Here is a 24,759-nt window from a genome sequence, read left to right as displayed (position 1 = left end):
TCATGCTGTCTTTAAAAAAAATACAAGGTCTGGTTAAAATTCATCTTATTTCTTTTAATCAAGTGCTTCATTTATGCCTAATCTGAAACTGAATTTGTTGCATGTTGGGGTTTTTTTCCCCTCTGACATTGCTGGATGTTTATACAACTGTCTTGACATCTTCAGTTTCAGGGAGGAGGGAGAAATTGTTTTGTGCTCTAGGTGAATGTGAGGATTCCAGCTTATGAACGAAGTGTCCTGAGAGCTCTCATTTCCTTTGTTTCTTGTTGTCATGCAGCAATAAAACAGTGATACAAACTAACTGGTGAGGTGGTTAATCAATGTCACAGTTGAACCATTCCCAAGGGAAGCATGAGGGAGTCCTGGGGATCCCAGGTTGAGGTGGTGCCAGCCCCAGCAGCCACCGAAGGTGATGAGCAGCACTGGGAAATCACAGAAGGCATTTGGTTCACATCAGTTTCTTCACCTCCCTGGGAAGAGGCATCTCTGTGATGGATAGTCTCTGGTCAGCTTGCCCTAGGCTCCAGTGTGTCCAGGTGGGCAGCAGGGTACCTCAGGTGGCCTTGCAGGTGAGCAGGCAGTGGTGGTGACAAATGTGACACCGTTTGGGGTGAGAATAGCACGACTGCTTACAGAACTGGATCATCTCAGCATTGCCCCTGGAGCTGAAGGGAAGCAGGAGGAGATAACATCAGTATCATAACATTTTAGTTACTTTCAAGTCTTTAAGAGTCTAAAGCATGTTTTTTAGGGAATTTTCAGTTTGGTTGCTTTTCCTTTCCTTAGTTCCTAGAGTGTGTGGGCTAGAGGTAATGCAGACACTCCCAAGTCCCAGCAATGGCCCCCACACAGCAGGTCTGAGTGCTCTTGGCTTAATGTATTAGTAATTATCCTGAGCATTGTGGATGGAAATGGCAACTCGTGATCCTTCCTGTGTAGTTGTCTGTATTGCTAAATCCTAAGGATTAACAACTGGATAGAGACAGGCACACTGAAGAGTGAACAGCCCAGCTAGGGTCAAATTAGGTCTGCTTTGTATATAATGCCATGGTTTGTATAATTTTCTTAATTCCCATCTGTGAGCTCATTTTTTGAATTAACAAATGTTATTGCAGACACACAGCCTGTGCCATTTCTCAGTGGCATTCCTGTTCTGAATACAAGGTTTGTATTAAATGTGGAAGGTTGATAAGTTTTACACACCTACATAACCCTGCTGTAAATCTATTTGGGAACTTCCTTTTTATTTTATATTTTTCTGCCCCAGTAATTGTGATGAAGAGGTATTCTTACCTGGCTACACCTGACATCCTTCACTGCCAGGCTTCTCTAGGGGAGTCAGAGACACTGCATCTGAAAGGTAGCATGTTCTGTGACAAAAAAATTAAAGCCAAATGTCAGAGTTCCTGCTTGGAAAGCTTTGTCCCTTAATTTAGGTCACTACCTCCTTGTGCTGTTGACAGCAGAACCTGTTGTGCTCCTCTTCACTATACAATAAATGTGTGTGGTAAACTGATCTTACCTACCTCCACATTGTCTCTCCTAGTTTCCTTCCTTACAAGCTCCAAGTTTGGCTTTTTTGTTTGGTTTTCTTCTTGATTTCTTGTTTTTTTTCCCCTCCATAAAGTGACAAAGAACTGGGTGGAGGAATGGAGCCATCAGGCAGTTTTGAGCTCACTTTCAGCATGCTTTTCCCTCTCTGTGAATATTTGTAGAAGTACTCAAGAATTTATCAGAAACCCTTGTCTTGGGGAGCTGGGCAAAACCAGTGGTCAGAAATTCTGTGTTCTTGGTGTAGTGCCAGGCCCCAAAACCACAGTTTGCAAGTGTTTACACTGCCAGGAGTGGGCCAAATACTTGCAGTCTGTGTAACAAGATGTGCAGAGTCTGGAGTGTTTTTGTTAAAGCTTTTGAAAGAGTGAAGGCAGTCTCTCATACAGGGTTGAAGGGGATCTTGGCACTCAGAATAGCCCTGGAAAGGCTTTGGAGACATCAGGAATGTGCATGTGCAAGGTTGTATTCCCTGAGAATCCCCAGCAGTGGATTCCTAAAGCTGTGAAACAGATGGGGCTGAATTTCTCTTTGCAAAGGCAGAAAAAACTCTAATTCCATAGTATTTACACAAAATCACAAAAATAGTGCATGTAGGTTTTGTTACTTTTAAAAAATGATTATTTAAATTCATTTAGAAGGGGTTTTATACCTCTTCCCCCCTTGTTTGATTTGGCCTCCTTTTTCTCCTCTTTGACCTTTTAAACCATTGCTCCTAAGGATGTATATCCACTTCACCCTTTAGAAATGAGGACAGGCAAGGATTTGTGTATGTTCTTGAGAAAGCACCTTTTCCATCTATGAAAAATCCTCAATTGTATAGGTTGCTGTTGCTTCAAATGCTTAGTGGAGATACTGAAATGCTTTCTGGAGATATTTGACTGATTTTTTTTTTTTTTTTTTTGCTTTGCTGGAGGCCATGTGACTAACAGCCAGTTGAGACTGAGGTTGAGAATTGGTCTCAAGAGAACTGACATTAATTGTTAGCTAGCAGCTAAACTTTGATAGCAATTTAATATTAATAGCATGTAGCTAGATGGTGCTCAGAGGCAGTAATCATAATTTTCTATCAAATATGGCAACTAACTTTAGAGTGCTTGTTTAGTAGTTGTGGCAGGAGAGACACGAGCAAGAACATCTGTGTGGTGTGTGTAAACAGATAAACCAAGGATCAAGGAGCCTTCTGCAGCTGTGAAGAGGAGGCCAAGTAAAATATCCTTGATTTCCTGGATAATGGGGTTTGGGGGGTGACCTTGTATTCAGGCTGAGACTAAGAGCACATCAAGTTGACTTATGTTTCTAGGAACCTTTCTATGAAATATGTTACAGAAATGCAAATTGTGCTTCCACTTCACTACCTATGTGGTAAACTCTGGTGTTTTTTTATACCAGATGTAATTACCATTGTTTTTCCCTCCTGCTGAACTCTAGTTGACTGTTTCTCCTGCTGTGTCAAATGATTGCAGGATACATACACACGTAGTAAGGTGGGAGGAGTTCTGACACATCACCTGAAGAGGGAAGGAAGGAGCACCAGATCCAGATTTAAAACCGAGTAATCCTCTGACACTGTTGAGTCAGGGATGGATGAAATGACTCCATGTTTCAAAAGGTGAAAAAGAGAGACTTTATTAAGAGGTGGCATCCTTTTATAGCCAGGATTGCTAAGGTGAAACCTGATAGGTTTTTACTTGGAGACCATTCACACCACTGGTGAACCATGAATAGCACACTCTGAAGGTACCTATCTATAAACAACACAAACAGAGAGAGAGATCATTGTTTTCATTCTTCCTCTCTAAGTTTCCCAGGCCTGAAGCCTGGGAGAATTCTCTTTGACTGAACTGAGAATGTCCCAATACTCCAGCAATGCGATTTAGTTGAGCAGGGGATGACTTCTACAGCATCTCTCTTGCTTATACCTTAAAGAAATTCGGGCTTGTTTAGAAAATTGTGGCCACTGTAGTTGATAAGATGTTATCTGTGGGAAAGAATGCATTTAACAGCAGGTTGTGACTCCAGGGTGCAGCCTGTCTTTGTGTTGGAAAGTAACCTTGTGCTGTTGCCTTTGTCTCCTGCAGATGTTTCTGACCGTGTACCTCAGTAACAACGAGCAGCACTTCACAGAGGTGCCAGTCACCCCCGAGACAACCTGCAGGGATGTGGTGGAGCTGTGCAAGGAGCCTGGGGAGAGCGAGTGCCACCTGGCTGAGGTGTGGTGTGGCTCAGGTAGGTCAGGCTGGCAGCTGCTGAACTGCTGGACGTTCTCTGCTCCTGGGAAGGTGGCACATGGAGACCTGACAGATGTGACCCTGTCCCAGAGAGTTTCTGCGTTGCCATTTCATTTGTTTCATTTCATCAGACTGGCTGTGTGATAACCCACCTGCAAGAAGGCTCACATGTGCAAAACTGAGTGAAAAGCAAAAGGGAGTTTAAATGTGCAGATGTTTCTGTGTCTGTGCTGCCCTTCTCTGACTCAGATGAGTCTGAGGGGTGTGAGAGTATTTTTCTCTTCCTCCTCCCCACAGTGGGATCCCAGCAGCCTTTATGGGGGTTTTGAGGTACTAGGTATTGGTAGTTCTGTGACCACTCCAAAATAATTTCTTTAACCCCACAGCCATTTCCACTTGCAGTGCCAAAATAAGGTTCCTTTTTCTGATGACACCTTCAGTGTTACCAATTGCATTGAGTGTGGATGGGGAAGGGGTGTGTTAGCAGAAGGAGTGGGAGTTACCTGCTGTGAAGTGCTCTAAAGAAAGTGGGTGACAGAGAGGGTGGAGAAGCTACTTCTGACTGTCCTTCCAAGCCTGTGGAAGAGGGGTTTGTGCATGTGGCTCATTGTAACTTTTTTTTCTTTTTCTATGTTCTTCTGATCTTGGGAGTCCAAATCTCCCAAACTTGCCGTGCTCCATGGGAACTGGAGAATATATCAACAAATAAACTCTAAAATATTACTAATGTCACATGGCTGAAATGGGAAAGGGCTCTGGACTATCTCCTGTCTCCATGGTATTCATTGGATACTGGGAGCCATCCAGAGGCATAAGATAGATGAATCCCTGGCAGGATTTTGAGTAATGAAAAATAATTATGTCTAAGCCAACCTTTTCGAGATGCTTCAACAAGATTATAACAGAACCAGATGATAAGAGCTTATATTTCTCTCTTCCTCTGCTGTTATCTCAGTCTCACATCTGTTAAAAGAAGTCTTTGGTGAGATGGATGTTTGTTTAATGCTATGAGATACCTGAGTTGTCTCTTGATATTTACTTGCTTCTGACAGGGATGTAATGTTTCTAATATTTCTAAGTCTAAAAAACGGAGCAGATTTTTTTCTTCTCCTTAGAAATAAAGAAGCTTTGCTTCATCAATGATAATAAAATCAACAGTTAATCACAGAAAGAGATCTTCTAGGTATGTATTTTAATTGTACATCTTTGTCTGAATCAACACAATACTGAAGTCTACAGTGAAAGAGAAGTAAAATAAAGGTTTAGGTAAAACTGAATTTATAGTTAGTCTTAATGCCCACACCCTGTTAAAGAGCACAAGTGGCTGTGGTGAAGGACAAGGTTCTCCTGTTGGTACTAAAGCTGGGGCTGTGCTAGAGTAGGGAGCTCCTCTCATGTTTCCTGAACCTGGATTCTTGCTGGTGATGTAGTGTTTGCTATAAAGGGCAGTGAGATTGTCCTGAAATCAAAGGAGAGCAGCTACAGGAGGAGGTAAGTCATGTCTGCCAGTACTTAGTGCCCAAACATTCTGGTTAAGCTGAAAAGGGAACTTCTGTGTGAGTGGGACAATAAAGTATGTGGTGTTTTATTTATACCATCCAATTATCTGCCTCTCTGCTAGTCAAGGAGGTGTCAGAAAATACAGAAACATAAAGTGAAGCAGAGAATTTTTTCTGAGATGAGTCTTTGCAGAGACATCATGAGACACACAGGAACAGATATCTAAGACAAAACAAGTTTTGTCCATTTTTACAGTGAAAACCTTGACAAGATCATTGAGCCCAGCCTTTGCCAGAACACCACCGTGCCAACTAGACCATGGCACTAAGTGCTATGTCCAGTTATCACCTGAACATTTCCAGGGATGGTGACTCCACCACCTCCCTGGGAAGCCTGTTCAAATGCTTAACCAACCTTCAAGTGGAGAAATTTTTCCTGCTGTCCAACCTGAACCTCCCCTGGTGCAGTTTGAGGCTGTTTCCTCTTGTGTCACTTGTTACCTGGGAGAAGAGGCTGCAATCCCCCCCGGCTGCAAGCTCCTTTCAGGGAATTGTAGAGAGTGATCAGGTCTCCCCTGAGCCTTCTCTTCTCCAGGCTGAACAGCCCCAGCTCTCCCTCAGCTGCTCCTCACCAGACTCATGCTCCAGCCCCTTCCCCAGCTCCATGGCCCTTCTCTCTCCAGCACCTCCATGTCCTTCTTGCAGTGATGACCCAGAACTGGACCCAGCTCTCGAGGTGTGGCCTCAGCAGTGTTGAGCACAGGAGGACAATCCCTGCCCTGCTCCTGCTGCCCTCATTATTGCTGACACAGCATCTCAGTGGCCTGCTTGGACACGCTGGCTCATGTTCAGCTGCTGTTGACCAGCACCCCCAGGTCCTTTTCCACTGGGCAGCTTTCCAGCCCCTCTGCCCCCAGACAGTAGCACTGTTTGGGGTTGTTGTGACCCAAGGGCAGGGCTCAGCAGTTGGCCTTGCTGGAGTTCCAAATACAGTTCCCAGTTGTACTTGCTAACAAAAATGCAGTTATCTCAATAGCATTAAAAGATTTGAGTACTGCATTCATGCCTGTTGTTTTGGATAAAATATGCCTTTAGCATCTGTGTAGCATCCAGCAGCAAGCATTTGCAAGATGTTTACATATATATTCTGGATTTTTTTTGGTGAGGGGAGGAGGCAGTGGGGAGAGAAATACTTTTAGCTAATCTCATTTACAATGTCAATAAAGTTTTCCATCTTGTTCTGCCAGGATTAGCCACGATTTCTGTTTTGTTTGCATGTTACACTGAACAAATTCAACTGCTTTAAAACAAACATGGTGCAGGACAGCTAACCTCTGGGGGTAAAACAAAAGATTTGTGTTGGAAAATGACTTCTCAGACTTCAGTTATTGGGATCCTTCTTATTTCACTTGTTTCTTTCTTTTTCTGACACTTGCTCAGGAATTTTAGCTTCTATTGTCAGATCTTATTAAGCCTACTTTGAAAGATTGCTGCATGTGTGCTTGAGGCACTTTGCTCCCTGACGGGGGCAAGTTTACCACTCTTCCTGACCTCCTAGTTTTGCTTGAAATTTGGTAAATATCAAGGCAAAATTTCTTGACCTTCCTGTTATTATCAGAATTCTGTTAGGCAGTTACCTTGCCTGCAGTGGAAAGCAGTTAAAAGGAGTGCATCTATAAAGATCTCCTTTTTTTCTGCTATGAGACAGGGAAAAAAAAAAGAAAACTGATTGTCCATTCTTCTTGAGCTTTCCAAATGTACATTTGTTTGGTATTTGAAAATCTCTTTGACCTTCCTTTGAAGCCAGTGAGTGGTATTGACAGAATCCTTGTGTAAAGGGCATCTCCCTTGATTATAGAGTTACTGCTGAAGTATTGCTGAGCTGCTAGAAATCTGCCTCATAAGCCTGCTGTATAGCCTTCAAGACAAAACTCTGCCAGTGGTGCTGTTGATTGTTGTTGTTGGTTTTTTTTCCTTTTCCTTGAATTAAGGTTTAGCAGATGAGGAACGTTTTTCGCTGTCTAGACAAGTAACCGCCGAGAGACGGCATTTTCTGTAACAGTGACCTACTTGCTTATTCTGTAAAGCTAATCTCTTTTGACAGTCACTCCAGAAATTCTCCTTCCTAGATTGCTTGAGCACAGCTGCAGCATTTTCATTTAAAGAAACACTTCTGTGTTGAAAAGAGCTTTTCACATACTGCAAACATGTTAGCAGCTCCTTTTTTAATGGAACTGAAAACATTTATACTTAACGCCAACAATTTTTCCTGCTGAAAAGATGATTTCATGTTAAGACAGTGACTTTTTGAAAGACTTTATTGAATATGAATGAACTACTCTGATTTCTCTTTTCTATCTTTCCCTTCCCCTTACTTAAAAAAATGAAAAGAAACTGCCAACAAAAGCAATGTCAGGAAAAATGAAACTGGTGCAAAAATGGTGGTATTTAATTTCATTCTTTGTCTGCTTGTCTTATTTCTCAGGCCAGGAGCAATATCTTCTGCTTGTCTGGCATCCAGCACAAATGGGTCCAGCATGATCATGAGCCCCAATGCTGTTAGAAGATACTGTGACAGTATCCTGGCTATGTAAATTCACTACTGTGATATATTAACCACACTGTTGCCAACATGTTTAAAATAGGCAAAAAAAATGATGGCCAAATGTCTGGAATAACAAAACAAACTGCTTTTGTGTAAAGATTTAGAGGCTAATAAGTAATTCTAGTTATATTCTGGCTGTGAGTGCCTGGTTGTGATATGTGTAAATTTTTAAAGAATGGTAATGCAGAAAGGGAGGAGTAGTGGTAGATTTGGACTCACACTGGGTTTTTCTATTATCAAAAGGCAGCAAGTAATGCTTAAAAATTACTTATGTGACTGAATCCTGAGCTTGGGGATAGAAGCAGGAAAAGAAATTCAGTGGAATTTGTGCATGTAACTTTTTCATCACAGTTATTTGAAAGGAAATGGCAAGTTCTTCCTGGGCTCACTTTTCACTGTCTGATCCTTTTTTTATTTTGAGCTGTGAATCCAAAGTAGTTCAGCTTTTCAAGGTTTATCAGAAATAGGGCTTTCAAAATGCATCTCGTCTGAAGTTCATGAAATTTGCTGTCCAAAGCAATGAGCTGGGTCTGTGTCTGACAGGAGCTGTGGGAGAACACTTGAAGTGACAGGAGCTGTGCTGGCACACTGAGCATCAGGCCTGCTGGGTACTGCCAAGGAGCCTCTCCAGGCTGCTGAGTGCTCCTGCCTGAGCTTGAATGCAAGGGCTGCCATCCAGCGTTAGGAGAAGAATTCCTCTTCCCTGAGAGTTTATCTTTGCAGCTCTCTTTGTTCTCCTTGGAGTTAGAAAGTAAAGGTGTCCCTGTAGGAATTGTGGCAGCAGTGCTCTTGAGGAGGGGATGGGAGTGCCTAAGGGATGAGTTTGTCTGAGGTGCCACAGAAGAGGAGTGAAAGGTACAACAGCACTCCTGTAAGGTGATCTGCACATACCAAATGAGGACACTAGAACTGAAAGCTCTAAATTCCCTGTTTGTTTTCCCTCAGGCTTTGCCTCAGCTTTTTCCCTTCAGGGGTGGACTTTTCCAGGGCTCCCGTTCTAAGGTGTTGGTTTAGTTTCAGAAGCAAGGAGCGATGCAGTGGCTTCTTGAAAGAAAAGTAGAAGTCTCTTGGGTGAGGGCAAGTGTTGTGTGCACTCACTACACCTGTGCACTCAGTGTTTAAGTGAAAGATGGACAGACATTTTTGGTTTGGTGTTGGATGTTCCAGTTCACTGTTCTTGTATTTGGGTTGCCCCCCAGATGAAGGCAGGAATGATGCATCTGACTCCATGCTCTCAGAAGGCTAATTTATTACTTTATAATACTATAATATATCAAAGAATACTAAACCTAAAGAATACAGAAAGGATACTTACAGAAGGCTAAAAAGATAATAATGAAAACTGGTGACTCTTTCCAGAGCCCTGACACAGCTTGGTCCTGATTGGCCAATGAGTCAAAACAACTCACATGAATCCAATGGAACAATCCCCAAACACATTCCACATGAGCACAACACAGGAGAAGCAAATGAGATAAGAATTGTTTTCCTCTTTCTCTGAGGCTTTTCAGCTTCCCAGGAGGAAATCCAGGACGAAGGGGTTTTTCAGGAAATGTGACTGTGCCACACTTAAAGGTTTTTTACCTTTTCCAGAGCGCCCCATAGCCGACAATGAGCGGATGCTGGATGTTCTGCAGAGGTTTGGAATGCAGAGGAGCGAGGTGCGGTTCTTCCTCCGCCACGAACGCTCTCCCTGCCGGGAAGCTGGTAGGTGTTGATCTCAGCTGGTTCATCTCTTCAAGTTCTGTGTCATTCTTCAAGGCTAGGGAAACAGCTTCTGTGTGTTACTTATTAATGTTCATAGCCAGTAGGTGTTGCAGCCTTTTTTTTTGTCTGACTGTTGGCTAGTCTTTGTAAAGGCTTCATCTTCCCTTGCTATATCTGGGAATAGTAAATCCCAATTGAAATTTCTGCAGGTTTTTCTAGAGCTGTTATCACCAAAGCATTCAAGGGCACACTGTATTAAATATATTTTCTCCAGCAAAATATCTTGAAATCTGTGGTGATCTCTTCTTATAAGTATAGAAATAAAATATAGAAATAAGTATAAATTTTGTGCTTCTCTGCAAGCCAAACTCTTGCAAAGTGATTTGGGTCATTATTCACTCTCTGATTTGGGTCATTATTCACCTGGATAATACTTTACCAGGGTGATACTGGGCAAAGATAGAGCTCTTCAAAGTTTCTCCTACACATTTGTGTTAGTTTTAGGGATAGCATTAAATGAGCTTCCTGGTGAAGTTTTCTGAGAATATAATTCTCATTGTAAATTGAAATGCGAAACCTGTAAAGGAAGTTACTTTCAGTTTTTCAGGGGTTTTCTGTGTATCCCACATTCATCTCTTTAGTAAAATATTTCACTTTTACCTTTAAATCAATCTACCAGATTCTTCTTCTTCCCCCCTTTTCTGTTTTTGTCCTTGGTAGTATTTCTCAGTGTTGGAAATACTGAATTTGTTAAGTGACATTGTACCCAGGATATTTTAGATGTCTGACTGTATCTCAATATTTGAAATGCAATGATAGAATGAGTGCATGAAAAGCCAAAGCTGTGCCATTTCTACCTGCTGAGGAACTTACAGAGCAGTTTAGTTGTCAAAATGTATTTTTCCAAGTCCAGGGTGCCTGTAGTATTAGGATTATTGTCATTTTTTTGGCCACAGCATTGCTAAGCAATGTATTTGAACTCTTGAGTTATTCTCACAGAAATGTGGTTTTGAAATAGGAATCAAATGGGCAAGAAGGTAACAGGCATGGCTTTGTCCTATAGTACACTTATGTTCTACAGGTAAATCAGTGAGATTGATGTTGGGCATCTGAGCACTATTTGCACATGATTTGATGGGAATAAAGTAGGGTTCTAGTTAAGCAGCAGCTTTACTGACACAATGACTGCCAGGAAGAAGAAAAAAATGTGTTTTTAAACTGTGCATCTATAGTGCACATTAGTAGGGGCTGATTGCCTGTTTGCCACAGGATAAATACTGGAATAGCCTACTATTGCTTAAGCTAGTTTTGTTTGTCTGTATTTTTGAACAGAACTGTACTTTAAAATAAAATTTGATATTGAACAGAAATCTTTCTGAAAATGTGTCATCACTTAAATTCATCTTGGTAGTAAAGAACAGGTGTTCAGATTCTACACTATAATGATTATTCTGTTTCTCCTTTTGTACTGAAAGCTATGTCTAAAAGGATAAGAAAAATCTCACATTACCTGACCATCTTTGACTGTTTCTGTCTAGGGACTGGACAAAGGTCTCAAGATCCAGCCTTCAAAAGAAATGGTGTGAAAGTGCCTGGTGATAGAAGAATAGAGAATGGGGTGAGTGCTGGATGCAATGGCTGAGCTGGAGCTCATTTTCCCACAGCAGCCCTCCCAGGGCTGTGCTTTGCACTGGCAGCCAGAAGGGTGCTGATAACACTCCAGAGTTTTGGCTACTGCTGAGCAGGGCTGGCACAGCATCAGCACTGTCTCAACATTCCCTCCATGTGGGGGCTGGCAGTGGGCAGGGTCCTGGGAGGGGACACAGCCAGACCAGCTGACCCAAAGTGACCAAAGGGATATTCCCTGGCATGTGGCGTCAGCTGAGATACAAAAGCCAAGGGAAGGAGGAGGAACAGGGGAACACTTGTTATTTTACAACGTTTGCCTCCTGGAGCAACTGCTTCCTGTGCTGAAGCTCTGCTTCCTGGGAAGTGGCTGGACATCGCTCTCTGATAGGTAGAGAATAAACTGGTTTTTGTCTTTGCTTGCTTGAACAAACTTTTTTGCCTTTGCTTTAGTAAACTGCCTTTTCTTAACCTAGGAGTTGTTTTCCAGCTTATTCTCTCTGCTCTGTCCTGCTGGGAAGGGAAGTGGTAGAGCAGCTTGGTGGGCAGTTGGAATCCAGCCAAGGTCAACCAACTATAGTCCTTTTTGATCCCTGAACTGGGGTGAGACAAAGGCAGTTTATATATATATATATATATTCAAATATAAAAATAATTTGTAGTTGCCAAGTATCAAGCTCCTGTGTGGGACACAGAGTTTGTCAGCTGTACTGCTTATCTGTTTTTCTGAGTTTGGGAACATATTAATATAAACAATGGCTCTGTGCTTTGCCCTCACACTGATGGCCTTGCTACACTGGGGGAGCTGTCTTGTGGGGATGATGAGGGAATACACCTCCCTCTCCCTTGCCTGAGATGGATGTGAATGCTTTGAAAATGCAGGCTCCCATGGTCTTTGCTCATCCATATATAAGCTGTTTAATACTGTTTAATAATATTAATAAATGCTGTTGGCACCCTGTGGGGTTTGTGGAATTCAGTGCCATCTGGGTGTAAGAGAAAACAAACTTTAGGTGAGGAGATAGTGAGATGTGCTCTAAGATATCCAGTTCCTGGGTGGCAGGGTGTGTGGAAGGACTTGGACAGGTGCCTGGAGTGGTTATCACCTCCCATTGCCTGGGGTTTTACACCTGAACAGGTAATCAGTGAGCCCTGGCAGCTGAGAGAAGGGTGCCTTGCCCACCCCAGTGAAAACCAGCAGTGTCTCACCCTGTACTGGGGCCTGGCCTGCTCAGAGCACTGTAGTTGAGGCAGGAACCCAAACTGTGTTTGAGGACACTGTGGCTGAGACAGGCATTCAAACCACCATAATTACCCCAGTGGTGAAAAAAGGAAAAATGGAAAAGGACAAAGTGAGCTGCAGCTCCATATCATTGGTTGGAAAGGGAGGAAGAAGGAGAATTAGGGAGAGGAGGAGGGGTCAGATAAAGAAGCCAGTCCTTCAAAAAAGAAATTGCAAGGAGTGAGACAAATCAAACAGGAGACAAAGTTACTTGGTCCTTGACCTCAGCAGAACTTCAAGAGTTGTGAAAAGATTACAGCTGCCATCCATGTGAGCAGATTTCTGCCTGGCTGCTTCAGTTCTGGGGTAGTGGGGCTGACAGTCAGCACTTGGAAGGTCATGAAGCCCAACAGCTGGGATCCCTTGCCAGAGATCAGGAAATTAAAAGAGGAATTGGAAAACAGCAATTTGCAGTTTCTGGACATGGCTCCTCTCAAGTGTGAGGGCAAGGTATCCATTTAAGGAAGATCCTGTAAATTCCAAGGAAGTGAACCACTGCATGAAGGTGTCTAGTACTTGAGAGAATTAGCAGTGCTGGAAGTCATCATAGTGATCTAAAAAGTGACAATGTCCCCAAAGATCCAGAGGATGTCCCTTGCATAGTGGCCATGTGGATGAAGGTGGTTCAAAGTGCCCCTGCATCCTATTCCAGCATCTAGGTGGTACTGTGTTACCTGCAGATGGATAGACCAGCTGTGGAGGTGCCATCCTCCTGGCTCTGACATGTAGAAGAAACTGGGTACTTCCACATCCCTACAGCCAGCACCCCAGATTTTAGGGGCAGCCCAAGAGATTGCTCCTCTCCTGTTCCAGTGAGGGGGAGGGGAAGCCCCAAGAACAGGCCATGTAAGGAGCTGTGGTTGTTCCTGTGTGAGCAGGGAGAGGACATGAGGCAGTGGGATGGTGAGCCCCCCTCTAAGCTGGAAGCTCATGTCCATGAACTGAGAGGGAAGAGAGCTGTTCAGAAAGGGTCACCCAAGAAGGCTCTCAGTGTAGTTGCCACAGAGAGACAGGAAGGCAATCAGTGATCTCCTGTGGAAACCCAGGGCACTGGGAATATTTCTCTGTCTGCTCTGGGGTGCCCTGATCCCCAGGGCAGCACTGACTTTGACCCTCACTCATGGAGAAAGTTTTCTAGACTTCAAGATAGACTGGAATCCACAATAGTGTGAAATAGATTACAGAGACCAGTGTAGGTATATCACTTGGTGAGAAATGGAGGTTTTGGGATTTTTAGTATGTTGTGGATAGAAGCAAGATGGAGGGCACAGGGGGTTGTCCTGAGTTTCTTCTTTGTGCTGCTTCTTCCTCCTTCTTCATGGGTTTGGGTGGCACTCTGTAATTGGGCAGAAAAGTCCCCATTGCAGCTCTTTAGGATCAGTTATTGGGTTAAAAGGGAAAATAATCCAGGTGTCAGTTATTAATTGGATGGTTTAGTCTTAAAAGACCTTGTAACAGGAGATAGTTGGCCATTTTGTGCCTTTTAAAGAAAAGCTGCCAAACTCATGGTTGGAGACTGTTTTACTGTTAAGAAATAATAAACACTTGAGTCAGAACATGAACTACCATCTCAAGTGCCTTCAATGCAGACCCAGAGAAACCCACAACTGGTACCCCACAACTGGTTGTTTATGTTTCAGACATAAAAGGACTGAAATCATCTCCTCTAACCATGGTGAGGGGACTTCTGCTCTGCCATCACCAAGGTCAGCCAGAATACCCTGACCAGGAATAGGAATAGAGAGTCCTTGCCTTTGGCCAGGAGGAGGAAAGGATGGCTGGGCACACTGGACTGTGTGGATTCAGTAGCCTGGCACATCAGAGCCACCCAAGTATAAAGCTGTGGTAGATAACTGATGGGTGTTACTGAAGCCATCTGGGAGTGACTGGGGGATGCCAGGTGTTGTCTGTAATAGAGGCTGAGGTGAGTTTGACAGGGCACAAATGGCAAAAGCATCCCATGTGACTGGCCCAGAGCCCCCTGGTACCCTTGGCTTCAATTTCCTCAGGAGAGGGTACTTCAAGGATGTTGAGGGGTACTGATAGGGTTTAGCTGCAGCTACTGTGAATACAGAGAAGATCAGTTATCCACCCTGCCTGGCACAGAGAGACCCCTTCATTGTGAGATTGTTTCAGGTTGAAGACCAGCAAGTGACAATTGCTACCAGAATGGTGCCCTGGCAGTAATATCACATCAACTGAGACTCTGTAATTCCCATCCATGAACTAATTGGTTGACTGGAGAGCCAAGGAGTGCTGAGCAGGACCCACTCACCCTTTAGCAGCCCCATATGGCCAGTGCAAAAGTCTAACAGGGCCTTGAGAGACCTGTTCTGTGGTGACATGGCAGCTTGGAGAGAATTGAATCAGACAAAGGGACTCATTTTTGAAATAACCTCATAAACTCTTAGGACAAGCAAAATGGCATTGAGTGAACATATTGTGACACTTGGCACCCACAGGCCTCTGGAAGAATTACCATTATAGTGAAAATGGAGGCTTTCCCTCTTTGGAGATGCAGGTGCAAATAGTGCCATGGAAAGAAATGACAGGCTGGTAATGACTGCTCTAAAACAGACACAAAGCCTCTAGCAGTTACCATCCTGGCTTTCAGTTTCCAGGATGTCACCAGGATCTGTTGGCTGCCATAGCTGTGCTTGTACAGGTGATCTCAGAGCCACAAATGCACCATACTTCCCCTTCTTTCCTCTCATCAAAATTCTTTTCTCCTATTACTTCAATTTACTCCAAGTTGACACCACATTGAATCCATTGTCTACCACTCTTGTTCCATAATATTATGGATATAAGATTGAATCTAGACTCAGGAAATATCTGAAGAGACAACCAATAACTGTGCTGTCTTTGAAAGTGGTGTTTTCCCTCCTGCCCAGCCATATTTAAACTTTCTATTTTCTTCAACTTACGTGGAAGGGCTTCAAATTGTAGAGATAGACCTATGAGCACAGATCTATGCTGCCACATGCTGAGCATTCTGGGCTCAGTCAGTCAAAGCTGATTCATGCTGAGCTGAATTATAAAGAGCTCTGAAATGCCTCCTGGAAATGCTGCTGGGATTTTGCTGCTAGAAACATTGATGTTCCAAAAAACATAATTTTCTGTGAGTTGTTGAATTGGGTTACACATGTGTATGAGCTTACAATTATTTATTTTACCCTAAGAAGATACTGTGCCTCTTCAGTTGGGTTTTTTTTTGAAAGACTTTTGCCATACTATTCTACAGTAGCTCTATTAAGTGCTAGCCAAATCAAAAATTCTAGACTTAGCATGCTTTGGGTTTTCTTTGACAGGTAAGTGCACCAAGGATGGATATGACACTGGCTGAACTCCAGGAAATGGCATCACGCCAACAGCAACAAATTGAGGCTCAACAACAAATGCTGGCTAACAAGGTGAGTTTGGAATTAGATTGCTTGCAGCCAAAAACAAAGGTGGTAAGAGTCATGTGAAGTGGAAGGAGGATTTGGGTTTTTTTCACCCCTTCTAAACACAGGGCTCCTTTTCCTTGGCTGCCTGTTTTTAAATTTGAAAGTCAATGTATGCAAATATCCAGTTGTAAAACATACAAATAATGCCAGTGATAGAAGTGACCATTTAGCTTACTGAAAGGATAGGGCACATAACATTAATATATTGTCATTCATCCTGGTGGCTCTGTCAGCTCTATTTGTGCTCCGTGTGGTGACCAGCAATTCACCAGTTTGATCACTGAACACTGCTTTTGTCTCTGCTGTCCTGTCATGCTATCTTGCCTTCTCCTGATAAGAGTTCAGTGTGCCTGGTTTTCTGGGGCAGCTGGCTGGAAGAGATGTCTTGTATGTGATAAAATAACCTAGGACTGTGATTTATAAAGTGCTTGTAGAACAATAACAGAAAAGCAAATGGAACAGATAAAGCTCCTGAATTGTGTAGGGGAAAAATACTCTGAATGTATCTGCAGGATGGTGGCACAGAGCTCATGTTTTGCTTGAGAGTTGTTGGTACACATTACTCTTGAAAATGAAGCAGAAAATTCTGCTTTTGGCAAAGAATTGTGAAATGTGAGCTTGTCTTGAAGAGGGCTCATCTGTCTGGGTGGGTGCTCCCATGGATTTCAGAATGTGCTTTGCTGGAGAAGAAGGCTGCTCTGGGCATCTGCTCTCAGTACTTTTCCTGTGTCCTCTCTCCCTCTCCCTTTGAGATCAGTTCTGTGTGTCTGTATGTTTAGTACCTTGTTCAGTTCCCTTGGCCCTCAATAATTGTATCTCAGGGAAATGCTTCAAGCCATGTCTTTCTAATAGTTCTGCAGCACCTGCAGAGTGATACTGTGTTCTGACAAAATTGCCAGTAAAACTTTTTCTGCTTGTGGTAAGAACAGGTGTGACTATGATGCAGGAAACTGGTCAATCAACCAAGTGATAAGAAGTTTCACAATTAATATCCACACTGCCTTGTTTAATCAGCCAAAGAATTTTGCCCTCTTCTCAGTTCCAGCTGAGATGTGTTTATATATGAAGAGCCTAAATATTCACAGCTTCTGTTTCACTCACAGGTGCTGGCAATACACCCTGGTCTTATAAATAACACTGTAGTCACAAGAAATAAGAGCACTACTTTTACTGTAAATGATTTAAAAAAGAAAAATATGAGTTTGATAGCTACCCATTGGGTAGGTGTTTGAAGAAGAGTAGTCCTGTGGGTGTCCCACTGGTAGGAATTTTCATTTCAGTGCCTGCCTGGAACAAACATGCTTTCCTAGGTGCCTCTTCAGAGTGACTTTCCATTGCTTCTTTCCTGCCTTCTGAAATCGGATGCAATATTAAAAATAGATTCTGAGGGAGGAAAAATACACTTTCTTTTTAGACATGAGCTGTAATCTCTTTTTTTTTTTTTTTTTTTTGTGACATTTTCCTGCGTGGGAGTGACTCCAAAGTAGTGCATACACTGAGGATGCTGCCTGGTCCTGGTTTTCTCCAAAATGCAGGCTCACTTTTTTGCTCTGCCTTTTTTATTCCAAGTGCACAAAAATCCCTGTTTTCTAAATCTGACTGGTGATTTAGTTTTTTTTTTTCCCGTGGGTTTGGTTTTTTTGGAGGAAGTGTGGATTTCTAATGTTAGTAAACAGTGGCAGTCTTGGATTTTAGTGAGTGCTTGGGAAAGTCTCACTAGTTCTACTCCCCTGGAGTAACCTGTCATCTCCAGAGCTGGATGCCATGTATAATGGCCAGTGATTTAGTGGAATTTTTTGTAGATGATCTAGTGGTCTTATGTGTTTTTCTAAGTCTAAACTAGACATGTGTATGTAGAAATTGAAAACACATTATTTTACTCTCTAAAGGCAAAAGGATCCTCTCCACTAAGGTGATATCTGTTCAAATGAGAGCCAGTTCACTGTAAAGGTTTTCAGTGTCATGATGCATGGTGATCATAATCAGAGGTTTGGTGTGCAGCCGTCCTCCATCTCAAGGAGGTTTTAGCAGAACTAGTAAAAGTACAAAATAGCAATGGAAAATACTAATAATTTATGAAATACCTTCTACATAAAGAATGTCTGATATTCCTCCAGCATGACTTAATTGTTTAAAATGATAGAGATATGTAAAGTACAGGCAACATGGAGAAGGTGGAGAGGAAATAGTCCTTAGCTCAAGAGCTTGAGTAGTGATTAAAACAAATTTGTAAATGTCTTGGAACATAAATGCTAAAATTTTTCTTAGACTTCAAAATCTTTGCCTTGACTGCAGGAGCAGCGCCTGAAATTCCTGAAGCAGCAAGATCAGCGACAGCAACAGCAAGCTGCTGAACAGGAAAAACTGAAGAGATTAAAGGAAATTGCTGAGAATCAAGAAGCCAAACTTAAGAAAGTGAGAGCACTGAAAGGTCATGTGGAGCAAAAAAGACTCAGCAATGGGAAATTAGGTGAGTTGCTGGGGGAAGGTAACCTGGGATTTTTCATGAAATGCAGTTCTTAGAAGTCAAAAATTTCTGGTGATTGCAGTGATTCAGAGGAGTTATTTACAGCATTCCAGGAGATGGTAATCTTAACAATTTCACGTATTGTATTTGCCAAGAAAGCTCATGGCTGACCTAGAACAAAATATATTTTCTTACTATATTTTAAAACATCCTGTAAGAGCACCCGGTGTTTTGAGCCTGGCATGTCTGCTCTTTAATTACAGTGTGCTTTTTTTCCTTACTTGAATACCTTTGTGCACCACAGTAACTTTTTCCATCCTTGATGTCAGTACCCTACACATTTAGAGTGTTATTTTCTTGTCCTGTAACAAAGCTTAGCCTGGTACCCAAGTTGCCTTGTTATGGCTAAATTGGCTGCATATTTGCTTTTTAGTTATATGAATCTGACCAGGGTCTCACTTGCTAAGTACTGGTTGGGTGCTTATTGTTCAGCATGTTGATACAACATTAAGTCTGAAATAAATATTTATTCTTCTGCCTGCCTTTTCATGCTCTCTGTGGTGCAGAACTTGTTATTTCCAGCCTGACTTTACTGAAAACATGAATACATTGCTTTAGTAGGAAGCATTTTGGTTGACAGATAAAGCAAAAGTGTTTTTCTGTCGGAGAAAACCTTTTCTGCTTGGGTTCTGTTGCACAAAAGAAACTTATGTTTAAGACTTGGAAGGATGGTAGAATAATACAAGATCTTGGAGCATGTGAATCTGTTTTACTGCAGCAGGTCTGATTTTGGTACTTGCTTGAATTCTTAGGGATTCCTTAAACTTCATTCTACAATAGAACAGTTTCAGCAGTGGGAGCAGCTGATGACAGATGTTTGTAATAGACCCGAAAAAGCTCTCTGAAGCCTTTGTTTAATGTGACAGCTTGGGTGTTTTGTCACTGAGTTCTTATGACCTAAATTCAGAGTTCCAAGTGTCATAAATATGCCTTGTGGTTTAGTGAGTATCTTCCTGCTGAATTCAGCATTCAGTGAATTTAGGCTTCTCCAGATGAATTCAGTCTGGCATTGTGGTTTTGTTTGTTTCAATACTTCAGAAAGTTAAAAAAAAAAGTTCTCTTTCCCTCCCAGTCAGTGCTCTAAGTAGACCAAATTTCCATAACCATTCTAGTGAGCCTGCATTTGCCAGAGCTCAGAGGAAGAGCTGGTGTGACAGGGCAGTGGCTTTGGCTGAGCAGGCAGGGCGCTCTCTGCCTCCTTAAGTGCTGCCTTGGAAGCAGCCCACGCTGGGCTGTTTCTCAGGGCAGCTATTGTGCTCTGCCCTTCTCTGCAGTGGAGGAGATTGAACAGATGAACAGCCTGTTCCAGCAAAAGCAGCGCGAGCTGGTGCTGGCCGTGTCCAAAGTGGAGGAGCTCACCAGGCAACTGGAGATGCTGAAGAACGGCAGGATTGATGGTTACCATGACAACCAGTCGGCTGTAGCTGAGCTCGACCGCCTCTACAAGGAGCTGCAGGTAATGGGGGCTCGGCCTGTGACCCTCAGCCCTTCTGGGCTCAAAGTTGGTTGGGTTGTTTCTTACCTTGTTGGAAAGAAATCCCGTTGCTCCTGTTCCTGCCAGGGCTGTGTGTGACAGCCTGCACGCTGGATAGCTGTACTGGGTTTAAGGTAAAGAGGGGAAGGAGCACACACTGTCTGTACCTTTCCTTTCTGCAAGATTTGGAGACTAACCAAAGTTTTCTGCGGAGGGAAAACATGACTTGACTTTTTAGAAGGCTTTTCTCTTTCCAACCGTTTCCTGTCCTAGATCCTGAAAGTGAATTTGTTTTTATTTTGGTTGTTTTCCCCTCCTCCCCCACTGCTTTGTGAATTTATTCAGTTGAGGAACAAACTGAACCAGGAGCAGAATGCCAAGCTGCAGCAACAGAGGGAGTGTTTGAACAAGCGCAACTTGGAGGTGGCAGTCATGGACAAGCGTGTTAATGAGCTGCGCGAGCGGCTGTGGAAGAAAAAGGCAGCTCTGCAACAGAAAGAGAATGTACCAGTAAGTGGGGGCTATTTCATAGCTAAAACATTAATTCTGTGTCTTGTCTGTACAGCCTGAAGTGAAGACTTGCTTAGGGGGAAGGCTGTGGAGATGCTAGACTTGTTGTCTTTATCCATATGTAGTGGAAGTCTTGTATTATTAAAGTGCTTTTTGTGGTACATTAGTGTTAACCTACTTACCCGTGTTGTCGTGGAATTCTAGTTTAGATTTTTTTTTTTGCTATTACTACCTCAGCTTTATAATTCTCAGAGCTGTTTCAAAAAAGCACTTTTGATATTGGCATATCATTTGCTACTTATTCTATTCTTTTTTACTTCTTTTTTAAACTCTGTGAATGGACCCTACAGAATAAAATTCTTTATATTTTCATCTTTTTATTTTTTTCCCCCCAAGGTTTCTTCAGATGGGAATTTACCACAGCCAGTGGCTTCTGCTCCAAGCCGAGTGGCAGCAGTAGGTCCTTATATCCAGTCCTCTACTATGCCACGTATTGCTTCCAGACCTGAGCTCTTGGTGAAGCCAGCATTTTCTGATGGGACACAAGCTTTGCAGGTACCTGATGGGCCACTGAAAACACAAACACTGCCCAATATGAGAGCTGGGAACAATTCACAAGCTAAAGCTCCTGCAGGTAATAGCTTACAATTAATATTTTTTCTCCAGACATGTTTTGTTTTCTTACCTAACAGCTCTGTTTTGATGCTTTGTGTTTTTTTAAAGCAAAGTGTTATTTGAGATGCCAGTATTGCTGCTTGCCATTTTTTCTGCACCAGTGAATATATTTTATAAGCACTGAGGTTCTATGATTCAATGTTAAAAATGAAGTAAATCTATCAATGAGTTCTTTGAGTTGTTATACAGTGTGGACTAGAGGAGGACTTTTCTATAAAGCAATTATTTGTTTTAAAGTTCTCCTAAGAACTATCCAACAGTGTGTTTGAGTTTCTAGAGGCAATTCTAGTACATACCTGGTGCCTGGATTTAAAAACTGGCAATGCCACGTTTTCTGGTTGTGCATTTTGGAAATGACACATGTAAAGGATTAACCAACGTGACAAATTTCACAAAGGAGGTGCTTGCTTGTAGCACAGAAACAGCAGTGAAGTTTCTGACTTGCTGGAGAGTGAGGTTTGGCCTCTCCTGCTTGGAGAGTTAATTTGTTGGCTTCTGTCTGTGGCTTTCTCCTCTGAGAGACAATTAAGTTCAGTAAGAGAAGTCTAAAGAAACTTTTAGAGAGTTGTAAATATCTCTTCTGTGCTATCCTGGGAGAAGACTCCCTTTTCAGCTGGGAGAGAAGAGAAACACTGATCTTCCCAAAAGCAAGAAAGGGAGACTGAGCTTGCAGAATAGTTCTGTTTATTTTCTATCTGCCTTCCTCCATCTCCAATTCTGGCAGATACTGCAGTGAACATTGCACAAAAGCAGTTCCAAATTTCTCTTGCTGTATTGGAGAATGGAGGATTGTTTCTTTTTATTTGGTTTGCTCATCCTAAAACTATTGGAGTAGAATTTAAGCTCTAGACCACAAAAAAATTGAATTTTTGCTAGAGGAATGCATGGTGGTTAACTATTTGAACTAAAATATCACTTCTTATTTTTTAGCATTTGGACAAAAGGACTGCTTTCCTAAAGAGAGTTTCTGGTACTTTGTCAGAATGAAATTTTCTGCTGCTGCTTATTATCACTTTTTGAATTTAACATTACTTGGGTTATTTAGAATTTAGTAGGGAGAATTTGGTGAAATACTGAATAGGAGATTGCAGGCATTTTCTTAGTGGTTTTTGCAGATCTCTACTCCAGTGAATGTAAAGATCATAAATCTTTAATGCAGACTCACACACAGATGAATTTTCTCCTGTTTTGGCTATCCCTGGCAGAGTCAGTCTTTGCTTTAAAGCATCATGTTTTTCTTTGCACAATATATCTTTATACTTAACATTGTATCACTTCTAACTTAGCACAGATACTCAAGGCAAGTTTCCTACCAGCTGGAAATTAGCCAATCTAGAAAAGTTTCTTTTTTGAATGCTTGAAGTGCAGATGTGTCCTGTGACAAAGAGTTTTGCTGCTGCTTTTGGTAGTTGTTCTTCAATTTCATTTGCATTCTCTTTTTAAAACAAATGAAAATCTAATGCTAGGTTTTATAGCTGTTAACCTCTATGTGATACTTCTATATTGGCTAGACCTGACTCTTACAGAAAATAACCTATTTGTAATAAGTCAATAAAAACTACTATTCTAGCTTAATCTGTTCCACTTAATCTCTCCTAGGTTCTGTGGTCCCCAATGCAAAACCTTCCCCATCTGCTCCTGACTGGAGTAGTTCAAATACAGACAATCATATTAATCAAGGATCAGCCTTGACTTCAGGAAAAGGAGTTGTGACAAGTGAAGGACAAGGTACGTTCTTGTGTGCTTGGCTAATCTTAAAATTTGGAGAATCTGGTTGATGATACCTCTCTTCTAAAAGCTTCAGTAAATAACTGAGGACTCATTTGAAAGCTCAAAAGAAATATCAAGAACATTGTCATTACTTTGCTAGTGGAAACACAAGGTGACCCCCGTGGCAGGGAGAAATGATGAGGAGGACTCCACAATATCAGAAGGCTAATTAATTACTTTATTATACTATGTTATTCTATATTATATTACACTATATTAGATTACATCTAAACTGAATCTGCACAAGCACCCAGCTCAACTCAACTGCCCAGAATCTCATGACTGCCTGCTGACTGACAGTCTGCACACGTGCTTGGCCCTGACAGGCCAAGGAAACAAAACACCATCACTTTGGTGATATTGCATTCTACTTTGGCACAACACAAGCAGTCAATGAGATGAGAATTGTTTTGATCATTCTTTTTTCTGCTTCTCTCACTGCTTTTCTCAGGCTCAGAGAATGTGAATCCCACACTTTGCTATGGTGTTGCAGGGTTTTTAAGAAGAAAGAAACCAAACCCACAACTTGCATCAGGTGGTGAAGAAGATCCTAGTTCCTTCTTACATGCCCCTGTTGAATTTGCATAATGCAGGATTTGACAGGCCCAGGGGCCCTTAGTGCAGAGAGAGGATGGATGCAAAAAGCATCTCCTGCATACACTCTAAATATTGCACACAGCAGTAGAGGAAAGCAGGACAACCCCAAACATGGGGAGAAATGACGAGGAGGAGTCCATCTTATTAGAAGGCTGATTAATTACTTTATTATACTATTCTATATTATATTACACTGTATTACACTGAATCTGCCAGGCACTCAACTGCACAGAATCTCGTGATTGTTTGATTCATTGACCAATTGAATCTCGTGTGTGTCAGCTGACACACACAAGGATTTAATTGGTCAATGAATCAAAACACTCACACCAGAATCCAATCAAGCAAATTCCTTCAGGTAAACAATCTTCCTCAATGCATTCCACTTGTTCCAAACCACAGGAGCACTAAATGAGATAAGAACTGTTTTTTCTCTCTCTGAGGTTCAGAGAATGTGAATCCCAGAAATATCTCTGGGAAGTTGTGCCTTGCTTTTCTCTGTGAGGAGAAATGTGGCTGCACAGCAGGACTCTCACCCCTACAATTGTGCCATCCCTTTTGAAAGTTGTCTCCTCTCTCTTCACCAGCAGCTGAAGGGGAAGCTCTTTTACGCGACAGAGAGAAGAAGGTGCGTCCGTTCTCCATGTTTGACTCTGTGGAGCAGTCTGCTGGGCTGGGCACGCTGAGGAAGAACCAGAGCAGTGAGGATCTCCTGAGGGAGGCACAGGTATGCAGGGAGTCCAGGCTGCTGCTTCCCATCTGCCAGGCCTTACCCACTGCTCTTCTCAGAGCTTTCTGCCGGCCACAGTAGAAGTACTGAGGTCAGCTTTTAAAAGACTGCTTCTGAGAAAAAATCCCTCTTAGGCTTTTAATGGCAATTGGTAACTCCAAATCATTCCCTGCAGTCACTGTGGTGGGAATCTATGGCTGTATTACTTGTACAAGTGTGTATTTTTTCCCCCAAAGATACAAAGAGGCTTTTGCATGTTTGTTTTCTTTTTTTTTCAAAATCATCTACATGCTTGTTTCACTCTTTAGTGCCACAGTGTCCTTCAGATGTTTGACAGCAGTAAAACTTCCCACCTAAATTTTGGCATGAGGACACAGTTTGATCAGGTGGGGGTGCACTAGCCTACAGCTGGGGATGACAGGTGCTTTGTTGGAGAGCAGCCTCTTGACAACTGAGTGTCTGATATCTCTGGAGAAATTACTGTGCCCTGTCATTGCTCCTGTTTTAGACATAGCTGTTACAGAAG

General features: G+C 42.4%; 1 protein-coding gene across 3 annotated transcripts in view; it reads left to right on the top strand.

Annotated features, from left to right (window-relative positions):
- Nucleotides 1–24,759, top strand: part of TP53BP2 (tumor protein p53 binding protein 2) — a 56,127-nt gene that overhangs the window by 16,840 nt on the left and 14,528 nt on the right. For 2 of the 3 annotated variants that reach the window (XM_050972193.1, XM_050972195.1), the window contains exons 2-11: nt 3,633–3,780; nt 9,480–9,593; nt 11,132–11,211; nt 15,813–15,914; nt 18,246–18,420; nt 19,752–19,933; nt 20,297–20,461; nt 20,858–21,095; nt 22,736–22,864; nt 24,091–24,230. In XM_050972193.1, the coding sequence (XP_050828150.1) occupies nt 3,633–3,780; nt 9,480–9,593; nt 11,132–11,211; nt 15,813–15,914; nt 18,246–18,420; nt 19,752–19,933; nt 20,297–20,461; nt 20,858–21,095; nt 22,736–22,864; nt 24,091–24,230 (1,473 nt within the window). The remainder of the gene's footprint in view (nt 1–3,632; nt 3,781–9,479; nt 9,594–11,131; nt 11,212–15,812; nt 15,915–18,245; nt 18,421–19,751; nt 19,934–20,296; nt 20,462–20,857; nt 21,096–22,735; nt 22,865–24,090; nt 24,231–24,759) is intronic. The other variant, XM_050972194.1, reaches the window with a different exon arrangement.

This window comes from Serinus canaria, chromosome 3 (assembly GCF_022539315.1).
Source record: "Serinus canaria isolate serCan28SL12 chromosome 3, serCan2020, whole genome shotgun sequence".
Lineage (NCBI taxonomy): Eukaryota > Metazoa > Chordata > Aves > Passeriformes > Fringillidae > Serinus > Serinus canaria.
The sequence above is the reverse complement of the archived record's forward strand: the minus strand, read 5'-3'. Positions and strand labels throughout refer to the sequence as shown.